We start from the raw sequence: 18,298 nt of genomic DNA, 5'->3' as shown, positions 1-18,298 counted from the left end.
CTTGAATGCGACACAATTCTGGGGGCCTGGCCGTTGGACAACCCGACTGATTCAGACAAACCACAGAATTTACAATCCAAATTGTGTTGCACCGGGAAGAAGAAGGTGAACTCCGGCGGACCTGAGCGGGGGAAGCGACACATGCAGGATATCGGACGCACGATATTAGTGAATCGCGGCAGCTCCGAATCCTCGTCGGACGTTCTGGATCGGCGAACGCAACGGGACGGGTAAGTAAATGTGCCCCATTATCTCTGCCCAGATATCTGAATGACAAGGGGACCCAATGACTTACAGGACACCAACACCCAAATCAGCCATCAAACAAAGCAAATTTGGGTACGTCTTAGCCTAAAAGGGAAAGCTTATAACCCACCACCCACTAATGAGAAGCCCCACTCAGAATGGTGGTGGGAGAGGGAATCTTAAGGGGGTCTTGAGATTGGGCATACATGTCCTATAATATCCAGGAGTGGATTAAGACCACCATGGGCCCTGGGCTGTATAAATATTATGGCCCCTACAAGTCTGGAATCACTTCCTACATCTGGTACTAGAATCAGCTTTTTGGGGAATGGAGGATGTGCCCCTTCTGCTGCTTTTAATCTGCGATTTAAGGACCTTTGGAGAACCTTCTATGGTCCTGAAATGGCTCTGGTGTACATGTGTATTTAGAGGAGGAACAGATATACAAGGATTTCATGGGTGAAGGTCCTTCTTAGTATAACATTTGGTCGGTGGTTTGGGTCTCCATGGGCCCCCAAGAAGGTTTGGGCCCCGAGCAACCACCCCAAACACCTATATTATAACCTACTACTGTATTATACCTACAAAATGTTGGTGAATATGCAATGGGCAAGCCTTGGGTAAGTCATCCAAAGTGGGCATAATGCAAGTCACTGGTGGCCGTGAGTGGACACAGTTTGTGCAGCCAGCTCACGCCTAATAAGTGCGGTCATGGGCATAAGGTCTTATGGATCAATCAGGATTGATCTGTATTTTGATATTCTCATGAGCATCAGAGCTTCAAATCCCTTTAAAAGTTCTTTATCGTAAAATTTAGTCTTTGTGCAGGCATCACTAGAGGGCGCTCAAGAGCATACTGCATACAGATTATGCTGAATACAACCATAAAAAGGTCAGAAAATGCCTCCCAAGCCTTAGATCCCGAAATATGATTAGAAACATTGGGGGTCATTTACTAAGGGCCCGATTCGCATTTTCCCGACGTGTTACCCGAATATTTCCGATTTGCGCTGATTTTCCCTGAATTGCCCCGGGATTTTGCACACGCAATCGGATTTTGGCGCATCAGCGCCGGCATGCACGCGACGGAAATCGGGGGGCTTGGCCGAACGAAAACCCGACGGATTCGGAAAAACCGTCGCGAAAATTGCACTTACCTTCACTCAGCCCGGCTCGGTGTATTCCAGTGCGTTCCGATGCTTTTCAGTGCAGCAACGCCACCTGGTGGACGTCGGAGGAACTACCTTAATAAATCCTGGCCGGACCCGAATCCACCGCAGAGAACGCGCCGCTGGATCGCGAATGGACCCGGTAAGTAAATCTGCCCCATTGTGCGGCCACAAAGTCATGCAGAGATCATCTTCTTTTTCTGGATACATAAATAAGCCTGCATGTGCAATAGGGGTGGGTTGAATTTGCCTAATTTGCCTACACACAGCTTTACACAGGTAAAGGTGGCATTGGATAATAATTCCAAAGGGGGCCTCGAGCACTTGTGGATGTCTATAAGCAAATCTAGAACATCAGGGTCACCCATAGTGCGCTTGCAGGATGAATTCCATATCATACAGAGATGATGACTATCTCTCCATTGTTTGATCGGTTTGTGGCCATAAAGGTAGGTATTAAAGACCTGTACACAACATGGCTATTAATGATGGAGGTATTTAGGACCTGGCAGGCTCTATTTTAGCAATTTGCAGTAAGCTCTAGAGCTCCCTCTTGTGGTGGTTGCATGTGGTAAGAATTTTTATCATAGAAGGGGTTGTCCCTATCTCCCTATCCACAAGATAAGGAACAATGATATGATCGGTGGGGGGGTGCAATGACTACACTAGAGCCAGAATAGCTGAAATTAGTGGTCAGACCCCCAAAATCTGATTGTTATTCCATATACATGTAGGGCGTTAACCTTTTCCAAAAAAAATACTGCACATTTCCAGACAAGGAAAAAATAAATAGAAAATATCTCAATTTTTTCTTCTCTTACCTTCTACACTGTGTGATGGGTACAGTATGTTCCTCATACATTATGATGCAGTAAATGGGATCTATTATGGGATTATTTTAAGAGGTTTTAAACCTGTTGCCTTAGCAATAACATAAGACATCATATAATGGGTCAGCTATGGTAACCATAGGGCAAACACATCCTCACGTTACCCACGGCACCAGCCAAGGATGAGCGGCTCCCTGTAATCCGTTACCGCTTCATCTCCCATACGGCGGGAGAAAAACATTGGAACGTTAGGAATTCATAGAAATGGGATTAAGCTGGATCACGTAACAGGGGAAGGAGAACGGAGCCGCCGAAACGAGACGGAGAACGGTGAGCATGGAGACCAAAGACGGAAGATTATAGGCAACGGCGGCCTGAGAAGGTAGAGATCGATCCGATAGCTCAGGGATATGAAGGGATGTGGTGGACCAAGTCAAGGAGGACAGAAGACGTAGATAAGTGCCGGATGGGAGGCTGAGCATGAAGCTTGAGGAGATAGTACACGGGGATTACCCTGGTCCATCTACAAGACCTGGAGGAACATTCTACAGAAGATTAGACGGAGATTTTTGCTGAAGAATAATGGGGCAGATTTACTTACACGGTCCATTCGCGATCCAGCGGCGCGTTCTCTGCGGTGGATTTGGGTCCGGACGGAATTCACTAAGGTAGTTCCTCCGACGTCCACCAGGTGGCGCTGCTGCGCTGAAAAACATCGGAACGCGCTGGAGTTCACCGAGCCGGGCTGAGTGAAGGTAAGTGCAAGCTCCGCGACAGATTTTTTTTTTAAAATGCGGCGGTTTTTCCGAATCCGTCGGGTTTTCGTTCGGCCACGCCCCCCATTTCCGTCGTGTGCATGCCGGCACCGATGCGCCACAATCCGATCGCGTGCGCCAAAATCCCGGGGCAATACAGGGAAAATCGGCGCAAATCGGAAATATTCGGGAAAACACAAATTGGGCCCTTAGTAAATGACCCCCAATATGGGAAGGTCCCCCCCAGTGCACCATATATTCATCATCTCAATGGCCTGTAGTTAGGACGGGTCATCAATTGGTGGAGGTCCTATCCTCGACATCCCTGACAACCTTCTCTTTGAAGGCCACAAAGACCAATGCGAACAATGAAGAGACCGTGACCCTCAGTTGATTGATTACAGATAGACCATCAATGTAGTGGTCCTAGAAATGAGGCAGGCAGCATGTTATAGAGCAGGAGGAGCTGAGCATATTGTACATAGTGTCTTATCTGCAGGCAGCATGTTATAGAGCAGGAGGAGCTGAGCAGATTGTACATAGTGTCCTATCTGCGGGCAGCATGTTATAGAGCAGGAGGAACTGATCAGATTGTACATAATAGTGTCCTATCTGCAGGCAGCATGTTATAGAGCAGGAGGAGCTGAGCAGATTGTACATAGTGTCCTATCTGCGGTCAGCATGTTATAGTGCAGGAGGAGCTGAGCAGATTGTACAAAGTGTCCTATCTGCAGGCAGCATGTTATAGAGCAGGAGGAGCTGAGCAGATTGTACATAGTGTCCTATCTGCAGGCAGCATGTTATAGAGCAGGAGGAGCTGAGGAGATTGTACATAGTGTCCTATATGCAGGCAGCATGTTATAGAGCAGGAGGAGCTGAGCAGATTGTACATAGTGTCCTATCTGCGGTCAGCATGTTATAGTGCAGGAGGAGCTGAGCAGATTGTACAAAGTGTCCTATCTGCAGGCAGCATGTTATAGAGCAGGAGGAGCTGAGCAGATTGTACATAGTGTCCTATCTGCAGGCAGCATGTTATAGAGCAGGAGGAGCTGAGCAGACTACACATAGTTTCTTAAAAAAAATGTAACATGAGCTGTAGAAATCCTATTTCCTTTGCGCTTGTGACGACATGAAGAAGGTTATGGTGAAGATAAGTAAGAAGATGCAGACAGTCCTCGCTATACTCAGTAATGCTATGGACGTGTACAGGAACGCAGGGACTGATCAGATCCTTGTGACAACAACAATAGTGCAATCATCTCAGTAATTATCCAAATCAATCCTCTCCGGGGCTGATCCGGCGGAGCTCAATCCGGGCCAAGACATGAAGGATCTACGGAACGTCACCACGAGAAACAGAACAAACTGTCTTGGCAGAACGAGATGAAATGAATAAACAACACATGTACTATGGAAAATGTATCTCAAGGAAGCGGCTGCTGGAGATCAGCGGGACCTCAACTACCGTATATAGAGACTATGGAAAATTCTTTAAAGGGGATTTGGAAGGATCAAGCTAGACAAGCATGGTCCCATCTATAGGACCACCATCAATAGCGAGTGTGGGGGTCCCAGGCAGTAGTAGAAGTAGTAGACTACATGTAGACAGACTATGAAGCTGCTATGGGGTCTGTAGGCGGGAGGGGCCCTCCACTGATCTTCTGATTGCCAATATTTAATTGCTGAATTTTCAGACAGCTACCACTAGGGGGAGCTTAATGCAAAGAGATTTTGTTACATTTTTGTTACATTTTTTCTTACATTTTAACAGAGTATAAAAATGGACATATCCTCAAATAGTAAGAGCCCTCATAACATGACTAGTAAGAATCATATAAATATCATCCAGAAAGAAGGGTAAAGTCTTACAGGAAGCAAACAAAACAATTGCATATACGTTGACTAAAATTTGGGGGAATCCTGTCCAGACACGCACACTTAGCATAAAACTCATTTTGACCGTTAATTGGGTTCTCACCATAATATTGCGGATAGATTTTACGGCTTTCATTGAGATCACTGGAAGCTGTATTCATTGTTTTGCACTGAGCTCCCCCTAGTGGTGGCTGAAAAAGCCAAATAACACGATGCAAGGGTAAGAAATATATCAGGTAATCACCTGCTGTAACTACTAACTTACATGACTTAGATGTGTTTTCCGCTCCTGACTTGACGGAAATTTCAAAGGGCTGCCTAAAATTTATTATATATATGTATATGCATTTATTTAAAATAGTCTGTAAACTTTATCTCTTAGACCATTACTTTCCCCAAACTGCATGATTATTATACAGCGGACAGGCTTCTCCATGAGTAGTTAAGTGTAGTAGGACCCACAGGCTTTCTCTATGAGTGGGTGAGGTAAGCAGGACTCACACGCTTTCTCTATGAGTGGGTGGATGAAGCAGGACTCACAGGTGTTCTCTATGAGTGGGTGGGGGAAGCAGGACTCACAGGCTTTCTATATGAGTGGGAGGGAACCAGGATTCAAAGGCTTTCTCTATGAGTTGGTGGGGGAAGCAGGACTCACAGGCTTTCTCTATGAGTAGGCGGGATAAGCAGGACTCACAGGCATTCTCTATGAGTTGAAAGGGGAAGCAGGACTCACAGGCTTTCTCTATGAGCGAGGGGGAAGCAGGACTCACGGGCTTTCTCTATGAGTGGGTGGGGTAAGCAGGACTCACAGGCTTTCTCTATGAGTGGGTGGATGAAGCAGGACTCACAGGTGTTCTCTATGAGTGGGTGGGGGAAGCAGGACTCACAGGCTTTCTATATGAGTGGGAGGGAACCAGGATTCAAAGGCTTTCTCTATGAGTTGGTGGGGGAAGCAGGACTCACAGGCTTTCTCTATGAGTAGGCGGGATAAGCAGGACTCACAGGCATTCTCTATGAGTTGAAAGGGGAAGCAGGACTCACAGGCTTTCTCTATGAGCGAGGGGGAAGCAGGACTCACGGGCTTTCTCTATGAGTGGGTGGGGTAAGCAGGACTCACAGGCTTTCTCTATGAGTGGGTGGATGAAGTAGGACTCACAGGCGTTCTCTATGAGTGGGTGGAGGAAGCAGGACTCACAGGCTTTCTATATGAGTGGGAGGGAACCAGGATTCAAAGGCTTTCTCTATGAGTTGGTGGGGGAAGCAGGACTCACAGGCTTTCTCTATGAGTAGGCGGGATAAGCAGGACTCACAGGCATTCTCTATGAGTTGAAAGGGGAAGCAGGACTCACAGGCATTCTCTATGAGCTGAAAGGGGAAGCAGGACTCACAGGCTTTCTCTATGAGTAGGCGGGATAAGCAGGACTCACAGGCATTCTCTATGAGTTGAAAGGGGAAGCAGGACTCACAGGCATTCTCTATGAGCTGAAAGGGGAAGCAGGACTCACAGGCTTTCTCTATGAGTGGAAGGGGAAGCAGGACTCACAGGCTTTCTCTATGAGTAGGCGGGATAAGCAGGACTCACAGGCTTTCTCTATGAGTAGGCGGGATAAGCAGGACTCACAGGTTTTCTCAATGAGTGGGAAAGAGAAGTAGGACTCACAGGCTTTCTCTATGAGCTGAAAGGGGAAGCAGGACTCACAGGCATTCTCTATGAGTAGGCGGGATAAGCAGGACTCACAGGCTTTCTCTATGAGTAGGCGGGATAAGCAGGACTCACAGGTTTTCTCAATGAGTGGGAAAGAGAAGCAGGACTCACAGGCTTTCTCTATGAGTTGAAAGGTAAAACAGGACTCACAGTCTCAGCATCTGACATGAAACTGCCAAATCAAATCCCAGAACCCAATATACACTATATACACTATATACACTATATACCCCTGAGTTCAGCGCCCTCTTCTTTAGCACATGCTGCGCTCAGATAAGTGATCGGACAGGTTCTCCTTGAAGGAAAAAAACGTGTAGGAGAAATCCGTTTATTTTGATAATGAGGAATAACAGCACGCCTGCCCAGATTTTACGTATATTGTGTGATACATTTCTAGTATTTCTCTTAGTACAGTGTGACATATGGCCGCTCCAAAAAAACAAGATACTGCATCAGCCAAAACGCAAGAAGCCATCATCCAGGAGAAGGCGACGTGACTGTGCATCCCCCTGTACGGCTCAGCAGATGTGGAGGGTGAGGGGCTCATACACAGAACTAAAAGTATCCGCTGTGTTCTGTGATGGCTGGAGAGATACATTCCCCGTACATAGTGCGGTATATTCCGCGCACAGATGTGGAGGGTGAGGGGCTCATACACAGGACTAATAGTATCTGCTGTGTTCTGTGATGGCCGGAGAGATACGTTCCCCATACATAGTGCGGTATATTCCGTGCACAGATGTGGAGGGTGAGGGGCTCATACACAGGACTAATAGTATCTGCTGTGTTCTGTGATGGCTGGAGAGATACGTTCCCCATACATAGTGCGGTATAGTCCACGCACGGATGTGGAGGGTGAGGGGCTCATACACAGTGATGGCTGGAGAGATCCTCGTACATAGTGCGGTATATTCCGAGCACAGATGTGGAGGGTGAGGGGCTCATACACAGGACTAATAGTATCCGCTGTGTTCTGTGATGGCTGGAGAGATACGTTTCCCGTATATAGTGCAGTATATTCTGCGCACAGATGTGGAGGGTGAGGGGCTCATACACAGTGATGGCTGGAGAGATCCCCGTACATAGTGCGGTATATTCCGTGCACGGATGTGGAGGGTGAGGGGCTCATACACAGGACTAATAGTATCCGCTGTGTTCTGTGATGGCCGGAGAGATACGTTCCCCGTACATAGAGCGGTATATTCCGCGCACAGATGTGGAGGATGAGGGGCTCATACACAGGACTAATAGTATCCGCTGTGTTCTGTGATGGCTGGAGAGATACGTTTCCCGTACATAGTGCGGTATATTCCGCGCACAGATGTGGAGGATGAGGGGCTCATACACAGGACTAATAGTATCCGCTGTGTTCTGTGATGGCTGGAGATACGTTTCCCGTACATAGTGCGGTATATTCCGCGCACAGATGTGGAGTGTGAGGGGCTCATACACAGGACTAATAGTATCCGCTGTATTCTGTGATGGCTGGAGAGATACGTTCCCCGTACATAGTGCAGTATATTCCGTGCACAGATGTGGAGGCTGAGGGGCTCATACACAGGACTAATAGTATCCGCTGTGTTCTGTGATGGCTGGAGAGATACGTTCCCCGTACATAGTGCAGTATATTCCGCGCACAGATGTGGAGGGTGAGGGGCTCATACACAGTGATGGCTGGAGAGATCCCCGTACATAGTGCGGTATATTCCGCGCACGGATGTGGAGGGTGAGGGGCTCATACACAGGACGAATAGTATCCGCGGTGTTCTGTTATGGCCGGAGAGATACGTTTCCCGTACATAGTGCGGTATATTCCGCGCACAGATGTGGAGGATGAGGGGCTCATGCACAGGACTAATAGTATCCGCTGTGTTCTGTGATGGCTGGAGATACGTTTCCCGTACATAGTGCGGTATATTCCGCGCACAGATGTGGAGTGTGAGGGGCTCATACACAGGACTAATAGTATCCGCTGTATTCTGTGATGGCTGGAGAGATACGTTCCCCGTACATAGTGCAGTATATTCCGCGCACGGATGTGGAGGGTGAGGGGCTCATACACAGGACTAATAGTATCCGCTGTGTTCTGTGATGGCTGGAGAGATACGTTCCCCGTACATAGTGCAGTATATTCCGCGCACAGATGTGGAGGGTGAGGGGCTCATACACAGTGATGGCTGGAGAGATCCCCGTACATAGTGCGGTATATTCCGCGCACGGATGTGGAGGGTGAGGGGCTCATACACAGGACGAATAGTATCCGCGGTGTTCTGTTATGGCCGGAGAGATACGTTTCCCGTACATAGTGCGGTATATTCCGCGCACAGATGTGCCGTATCCTGCATGACCGCGGAGGCCGCACGATAATCACTCGCTTTTCTCTGAGCTTCACAATACGAATCCATAAAGGCCGAGAGATTTCATACAAACAGCAGATAAGACAAGAACAGACAAACAAAGTCCGATTGTCTATCCCTCCGCCGCGCGTCCTGACCCTCCAGCCAACAGCTCAGTATCGAGCTGCAGAATTCAGACAACTTAAAGGAGAACTCCAACGCACTTAAAGGGTTTGTAAGTGATATTATTTATGTAATGAAAACAATTTTCCAATATACTTTCTGTTTGAATTCCTCACGGTTTTCTAGATCTCTGCTTGCTGTCATTCAACAGGAAGCATCATTGTTTACTTCCGGTGGATAAAAAAACATTCTCTAATCATGTGATGTCACACAGGTGCACTGCTTGTTATATTCCCAGTCATGTGATGTCACACAGGTGCACTGCTTGTTATATCCCCAGTCATGTGATGTCACACATGTGCACAACTCGTTATGACTGGGGATATAACGAACTGTGCCCCGGTGTGACATCACATGACCACGGATATAACAAGCCATGCACCTGTGTGACATCACATGACCAGGGATATATAATGAGCCGTGCACCTGTGTGACATCACATGACCAGGGATATAACGAGCCGTGCACCAGTGTGACATCACATGACCAGGTATATAATGAGCTGTGCACCTGTGTGACATCACATGACCACGGATATAACAAGCCATGCACCTGTGTGACATCACATGACCACGGATATAACAAGCCATGCACCTGTGTGACATCACATGACCACAGATATAACAAGCCATGCCCCTGTGTGACATCACATGACTGGGGATATAAAACGCCGTGCACCTGTGTGACATCACATGACCAGGGATATAACAAGCTGTGCCCCGGTGTGACATCACATGACCACGGATATAACAACCCGTGCCCCTGTGTGACATCACATGACTGGGGATATAACAAGCCATGCACCTGTGTGACATCACATGACCAGGGATATAACAAGCCATGCACCTGTGTGATATCACATGACCAGGGATATAACAAGCCATGCACCTGTGTGGCATCACATGACCAGGGATATAACAAGCGGTGCCCCTGTGTGACATCACATGACCAGGGATATATAACGAGCCATGCACCTGTGTGACATCACATGACCAGGGATATAACAAGCTGTGCACCTGTGTGACATCACATGACTAGGGATATAACAAGCCATACACCTGTGTGACATCACATGACCAGGGATATAACGAGCCGTGCACCTGTGTGACATCACATGACTAGGGATATAACAAGCCATACACCTGTGTGACATCACATGACCAGGGATATAACGAGCTGTGCACCTGTGTGACATCACATGACCAGGGATATAACGAGCTGTGCACCTGTGTGACATCACATGACCAGGGATATATTACGAGCTGTGCACCTGTGTGGTATCACATGACCAGGGATATAACAAGCCGTGCACCTGTGTGATATCACATGACCAGGGATATAAAAAGCCATGCACCTGTGTGACATCACATGACCACGGATATAACAAGCCATGCACCTGTGTGACATCACATGACCACAGATATAACAAGCCATGCCCCTGTGTGACATCACATGACTGGGGATATAAAAAGCCGTGCACCTGTGTGACATCACATGACCAGGGATATAACAACCCATGCCCCTGTGTGACATCACATGACTGGGGATATAACAAGCCATGCACCTGTGTGACATCACATGACTGGGGATATAACAAGCCATGCACCTGTGTGACATCACATGACCAGGGATATAACAAGCCATGCACCTGTGTGACATCACATGACTAGGGATATAACAAGCCATACACCTGTGTGACATCACATGACCAGGGATATAACGAGCCGTGCACCTGTGTGACATCACATGACTAGGGATATAACAAGCCATACACCTGTGTGACATCACATGACCAGGGATATAACGAGCTGTGCACCTGTGTGACATCACATGGCCAGGGATATAACGAGCCGTGCACCTGTGTGACATCACATGACCAGGGATATATTACGAGCTGTGCACCTGTGTGGTATCACATGACCAGGGATATAACAAGCCGTGCACCTGTGTGACATCACATGACTAGGGATATAACAAGCCGTGCACCTGTGTGACATCACATGACCAGGGATATAACATGCGGTGCTTTCTATTTTATGACTACAAGTACTTTTCATTACACAAACAATATCAATTATTTGCTGATCTGAGCCGAGTCCGGCGTATTCATATCCTTCCTGTGCCTCCAGCTCATTCCCCTTACTAAAGTGAATTTCTGAGGGAGAGGTGAGCTGATTTCTTTTCGGCCAATCACATAAAGCCAGTGGGGGTCATTTACTAAGGGCCCGATTCGCGTTTTCCCGACGTGTTCCCCGAATATTTCCGATTTGCGCCGATTTCCCCTGAATTGCCCCGGGATTTTGGCGCACGCGATCGGATTGTGGCGCATCGGCGCTGGCATGCACTCGACGGAAATCGGGGGACGTGGCCGAACGAAAACCTGACAGATTCGGAAAAAATGCCGCATTTTAAAAAAATAATCTGTTGCGGAGCTTGCACTTACCTTCACTCAGCCCGGCTCGGTGAATTCCAGCGCGTTCCGATGCTCTTCAGCGCAGCAGCGCCACCTGGTGGACAGTGGAGGAACTACCTTAATAAATCCCGGCCGGACCCGAAACCACCGCAGAGAACGCGCCGCTGGATCGCGAATGGACCGGGTCAGTAAATCTGCCCCAGTGTCTTTCTCAACCCCCTTATTCACCCCTCCCTCAGGAATTCTCTTCAGCAAGTCACACAGTCATCATTGTGAATGATGTAGCAGAGGTGAGTTGACTGGGCTGAAGAGAAAGCCAATCCCTTGTCAATCAGGTAGCTGGAGGCGGGGCTGAGCTAGTAGAACATGAATATGCATAGATGGTGAGTCATTTTCACAAACGGACTGTGGGACTATTCAGGCATGGGGAATAACAATATAGGGATAGTTGTACTGCTGTATAATAGCAGCTTTATAGGTTTAGTTAGTGTGGGTTAGTTTAACGGACAGGTTCCCTTTAAGTATACTCTATTTATATGTTATGTATGTGGTGGTAAATCTTAATTTACACCTTCTGAGTAAAACACAGGAACATCTGCCAATCCATTTCTGGTTTTTGGCTTCAAAAACCCAGAGCAAAACTAAATCCAAACCGGCGCATGTCCATACAGCCGGAGCGGTTTCCTACGGATTGCCTCCAGCGTAGCCCTGATAATCCCCATTACTGTGCACAGATGCATCATGTCTATGGCCACCTCCAGTAATGAGCCGTCAGGATAATCGCTCAATCAGATGATTTCCAATATTCAGATGCCAGGAAAATCCACTTTATCATCCGTCGATGCTGCAGAACTGATAAACCTCGCAAGGTCAAGACCAACATGATATAGTAACCGCAAATATCCATCTGTTACCGACCCCGGCGCTGCCAAGATAAGGTCATCCATGTGCCGGGCCATGGCCATGCAGCTGCTCACATCTGAGCCAGGGCTGAATGATGTCCGCACCGACCGCTGCGCACCATGAACTAAGCCATCATAGGAAATATCATTGTAAACCGTCATCATCATGTCAATTATAAAGTCAGTCTGTGCCGAATCATTGCTTTATATATTTTTATAAATCCTCTGCTTAGACATTGTTTGCAATGAGAACAATTGTCTGCATTTACCTGTAGGCACCAGTAGGGGGAGCTGTGTACACATTGCATATAAATATCAGATGATAAACTCATGAGCTCCCCCTAGTGGTGACCGCAGGTAGTCAGAATGTTTTATTCTACCACAAAGTTGGCAAAAATGAGTTAAATAAAAACGGAATAGAGGTTCAGTAACTCAGCATAACCACTGCCCGGGGGCTTCAGACATTATACAGTAACAGTGATTAGGATATGCCTGACCCACACTCATTTAATATTCGTGACACAGAGCCACATGGAACCTAAGAATCTATAGTCTGGAGATGACTTGATGACTTCTATGGGCAAGTGTGGTGGGCATGCTCTGTGACATGTGTAGGGGTCATTGTTGATGGAGCGGGAGGAGCCATGCTTTAAACTATTATAATGGTTATGTCCGGGGGTAGATTAGCCCAGGATTGGCCCTAGGCTGTATGAAAATTGTGGTCCAATTGTAATTATTTAATCACTTTTACTTCCTTCATATGGTACTAGAATCAAGCTACTTGGTAAAGTTGGGTCGTTTCACTTCGGCAGTTTGAGGACCTTAGAGGTCCTTTCCAAGGAAGGACCTATGAATACGTACTGTATGTGTTGAGAACATGGGGATTGCATGGCTGGAGGTCCTTCTCTTTACTATCTCTAAAGGGCACCATCAAACATGTCGATTGGTTAAGATGGTCAAGGGCCCCCTAGGAGCTTTGGACCCGGGGCAGCTTCTCAAATCCATTACATTATCATGTGCTACTGGGTAGATCTTATAATGGAGGCATTATCATTCACTGGGATCCTATCTGTGATGAGAATAAGGTAGTGGTCAGGAAGTGATCTCCACGGAACGTGAAGTGAAGTGAAACGTTGAGTATTGTAGTATTAAAAAATATATAATGACTTAAAACTTAAAATAATTCTTGAAAAATTTGGTTTCAACAATCGAAACTCGTCTGATGACACATTCCCCCAGATACTGCAGGTGCCGGCACAATGTATATATCAAGGACATCATTCATAGTCCGCTTTCTCTTTGTGACACCCACCTGTAAATCAGACTGTCATCTGTTGAGCTGTTGTACTGGATCTGGTACATCCGAATCCCGGGAATATTCCTATCTAGGAACCACTGTATAAGTGCTGAATTGTGGCTCAGTTCGGCAGTGATCACCTTCCGTTCCGAGTGGTTCATAGAGTCATTATTGGAGGCTCCAGGCTTAGCTGGTGTGAGAATATCTGAAGGACCTTTATCGGGTCTGAGCCCCCGTTGACTGGCATTGGCTGGATGAGGTAGGGGGCTCACTGATAGCTCCACAGATGCTGTGGCATCTCCTGCAGTGTTAGACGCAATGCAAGTAAAGGGGCCACTGTCTCTGACCGTGGTGATGGTGATCTCCAAGGTCCCATTTTCATAGGAGATTGCTCGAGAGGAATTCGAAACAACCTTTCCCTCTGGTGAGACCCAATGGATGGAAGGCTCCGGATCCCCAACGGCTTTACACTTAAGCACAACTGCTTCTCCCTCCATAACCAAAATGTGCGGTGAGTGATGTGTTATAACTGGAGGGTCGCACATGAATTCCTCCTCCGCGATACTCCAAAAATATTTCCCTAGAAGACTGAGTGGCGACGCGCACGTCTCGAGGTCATCTTCCCTAGTCAATCGTCTAAGCCACAGAAGCTCACAATTACAATGTAAAGGATTTCCTCCAAATCCCAAAACGAGGGAGGACAGTGGTGATCCTTTGGATTTGGCGTAGACTGGGATGCGTAAGTATAAAGGATCTGGTGGAATGGTCTTTAGTTTATTTGAAGTCATGTCCAGTCTGGCCAATTTGTGAAGATTCGTGAAGACCCCACTAGGCACAAAGTCAATAAGGTTGTGATCGAGACTCAAAGAGTTGACGTTGGTCAACTTTGATATGGTTTGCCAAGGAATGTTGGCCAAATTGTTATAGGAAAGGTCCAGGTCTTCCAACGTGCCTAAAAAATCCTGAAAAGACCCCGGAGAGATTTCATTGAGCTGGTTGTTGCTGAGGATGAGATGTCTCAGGTTCTGCAGTCCTCGAAGCTGCTCATAGCCCATGGAGAGTATACGGTTACTGTCCAGGTGTAAAGCACGTAGACCACGGAGATCGGCAAAGGTGTAAGGCGTGATTTGGCTGATGGTATTTCGGGATAGTGTGAGGTGGAGTAGACGAGTCATGTTGGTGAAATCTTTTCTCCTGATCACCGTGATGAAGTTGTCGGTGAGTCTGAGCTCCACCGTCCTTCTATCGATGACCGATGGTACAAACAGAAGTCCGGTTTTAGCACAAAGGATTGCCAGGGATTGTGCAAGGTTCTGGCAAACGCATCTTTTGGGACAGATCTGAGCACCGGCTACACCCAAAGAGAGTGTGAAAATCCAGAGGATGATCCCCTTCATGATTCTGAAGCTAAGGAGGAAAGAAAGAAATTGGATTAGTATTGTGGAAGGTGTGAAATAGGTAAAGCTTGTACTGAGACTATCAGTTTGAGTTTTGGGGCACAAAGCAAAGGTGATGCATATACCCCAAGTGAGATATCGGAATAACAAATCTCCCCTCTATCCAACACATTATTGGAGAACCCATTGGATTTTACCTTTATTTTACCATGTCATAGTTAAATGGATTGCACTACGTTTTAATGTTTGAGTCCAACTTAAACTGAAACCGATAACAAAAATGGGGGGTCTCCTTCCCCAAATGAAACAGGAGGTTGAAAATGCACCATTGTTCTCAGCTATTCCCAGCAGCCCCATGGACAATGGGGAAGATTCCTTCTCTGACAGTTTTCTAGAGGAGAAGGCAGATAAATCTCCCCATACAATACCGTTTCCCTACTTTTTGGACATGCACGCTACCTTGGTGTGTTGGAGTGGGGTGAGCGGTTGGTGGGCAGGGGTGTGAGTGCTCCGACCCACTGCATTTAATATTGTCTCATTCGGAAAACCATTGGAGACTATATCAGAAAACTCCACCAGATCTAAGATTTGGTCTGAGGTCTGACCTGGCGGAGATTGTACCTGATCTACTAAGAGGGTGGAGCCTGGGCGCCGGAGGAAACATAATATGTTTTCTAGATGTACCTTTAATGTTTCCAATAATTGGTTGAATTAACAAATATTTTGTTATGCAAATTAGTTTCTCAGTAAACTGGGGGGGGTGAAGCCATGACTACTGGTGCATCCAATTCCTTCTTTCTATTCTAACCATCGCTATCCAGCATCATGTCTCCTACAAATACAAGGTGCAAAAAGGAGAAACCCAGTTGTACCAGTGGTCACAGCCCCGTTCAGTTGCTCCTCTGGGTGCTGATTGGAAAGTTTTATAGCTTGTATGGTCACGCCCCCAGCTGGTAACACCCACTTGTCAATTATCTCTAATTATCTATATACAGAGAACAGGCAGAACGTATAGCTATTAGAAGAGACAGGTACACACATTCAGTACAGCAGGTGTCAGGAGCGCTGACAGGTCCTTCTTAAAGAGTCTTTTCCCGTAAAATAAGAAAATCACTTGAGTAATTTTTCGCCGGTCTTCTGTTCTCTGTCTCCGGATACAGGTGACAACACAAGTATCTGCCACTTCATCTGACATTAGTCTTGTCATCTACTGTACTTTGCGAATAGGAAATCTGTCTTAATACACAGTGATATATATGTATCTCCTCCATACTTGTACTGATCCGTAATGACAGATTCCCGGAGCTGTGACTAATGAAGTATCTCCTGTCCAGAATCCCTATGAGTCATCGCTATCCTCTGCTTCAATAAGGGAACATGGGGCTCATTTACTTACCCGGTCCAGCCTCGTGGGCTGTCTGACGTGGATTCAGGTTCTGCCGGGATTCACTAAGGTGTGTGCGCCCGATGTCCACCAGGTGTTGATGCTGCGCCATCCGACGGCCATGCCCTCCGATTTCTGTCGCGTGAAAGCCGGCACGATTGCGCAAAAATCCGATCGCATGCGCCAAAAATCTGGCGGAATTCGGTGCAAAACAGCAAAATTCGGGAAACCTGACGAAAGTGCAGCCGCGGAGCCCTTAGTAAATGAGCCCCACCAGGTGTTGATGCTGCGCCATCCGACGGCCATGCCCCCCGATTTCTGTCGCGTGAAAGCCGGCACGATTGCGCAAAAATCCGATCACATGCGCCAAAATCCTGGCGGAATTCGGTGCAAAACAGCAAAATTCGGGAAACCTGACGAAAGTGCAGCCGCGGAGCCCTTAGTAAATGAGCCCCATTGTGTCTAATCTACTCCTACTATATTTAGGAGTCCAGTGGGCGGTCCTGTGTAGTAATTGGCTTAAAGAAACCTACCACCACGGATCTACATATTAAGGTAGATCCGGTGGCAGGTTCCTCTAACGTACAGTTCTAAAGCTCTTTTTAGGGCTAATACTTTTGTGGCCCAGAACTTTTATAAATTTTAATTCCCCCATATATTCAAATTTCCTAAACAGGCTGCTGGGGCGTGGAGTAGGCGGAGCTGAGGCTACACGGCGCGGCTACTCCACGCCCCAGTAGCCTCTTGCGTTCCACCTACCAATGCACCTTCAGCGAGCAGCTCCTGGTACCTGCGCACACTCACCTGCGGAGCTGGGTTCTGCGCATGCGCAGTAGCTCTGGCTTCAGAGCCAAGACCGCGCAGCCGGCGGCCTACGATAGGTAGATCCATGGTGGTAGGTTTCCTTTAAGCTGTCCCATATATATAACATATTATCCTTGCAAGAAATACTCTGGAAAGGGGGCAGAAGACCACCATAATGGCAGCGCCAGAGCAGTGAGAGGTCAATACAGAATTTTTGTTTAGAATGTTGCATTTTATTTCTCAACATTGGCAATTTTTGGTAAAATTCGGAGCATTGTTGACACGTTGGGGCAGGATAATGGGGTGATATCCTTATCTTGGGACTCATTCCCGCACATGCACACCCAGCTCGCCCCAAGGATGCACATACAATATATAGAAAGGCCACTGTTTGACTCTTGACTTTCCCAATCCCTGCCTCCATCAGACATCAAGGGAAAAGTCAGGGATGAACCAACTAACCATAGTCTAAATTTTATGGGTAGGCAAAACCCACAAAAATCGACAGATTCTGCTGATATTATGTCTATGCCGGTTATAAATTGACATATTTTGCGTCAGAGATTTGCACTCGAATTTTTCACCATTGACATTTTGTCACATCTGAAAGCCCCGCCTCTTTAAAACAAGCCACACCCCTTCCTCTAAGTCCCCCCTCTTGTTGGAAAAGGTAAAAAAAGTGACTAAAACAAAGAAAAAATATGGTCTATAGCATGAACCGCAGATTTTCTGTACACGTTATCTTAATAAAACTTTCCTACTGTCTTATACATAGTGCAAGGTCCAAGGGATGGAACTTTAAGGGAACCTGTCAGCACATTTTTCACAAATACAGCTAGTATCAGGTTCCTATAGAGCCCAAGTAACTATCTGCCCCCCATCTTTTAGCTTAAAATTGTTTCCTTCACATCCTAAAATAATCAGAGTTATAAACAGGCCTTGTATCTAGGGATCTATAGAGCTAATCAGAGGGCGTGGTCAAATGTCATGTGACCTGAGGGA

The 18,298-nt window shown here is 47.0% G+C and overlaps 1 protein-coding gene across 1 annotated transcript in view; it reads right to left on the bottom strand.

Moving 5' to 3' along the window:
* Positions 1-18,298, bottom strand: part of LOC140076779 (leucine-rich repeat and fibronectin type III domain-containing protein 1-like protein) — a 62,064-nt gene that overhangs the window by 18,586 nt on the left and 25,180 nt on the right. Inside the window, exon 2 of the mRNA XM_072123479.1 lies at positions 13,727-15,118. Within this exon, the coding sequence (XP_071979580.1) occupies positions 13,727-15,118 (1,392 nt within the window). The remainder of the gene's footprint in view (positions 1-13,726; positions 15,119-18,298) is intronic.

Source organism: Engystomops pustulosus, chromosome 9, assembly GCF_040894005.1.
Source record: "Engystomops pustulosus chromosome 9, aEngPut4.maternal, whole genome shotgun sequence".
Classification (NCBI taxonomy): domain Eukaryota; kingdom Metazoa; phylum Chordata; class Amphibia; order Anura; family Leptodactylidae; genus Engystomops; species Engystomops pustulosus.
This window is presented reverse-complemented; position numbering and strand designations above follow the sequence as displayed.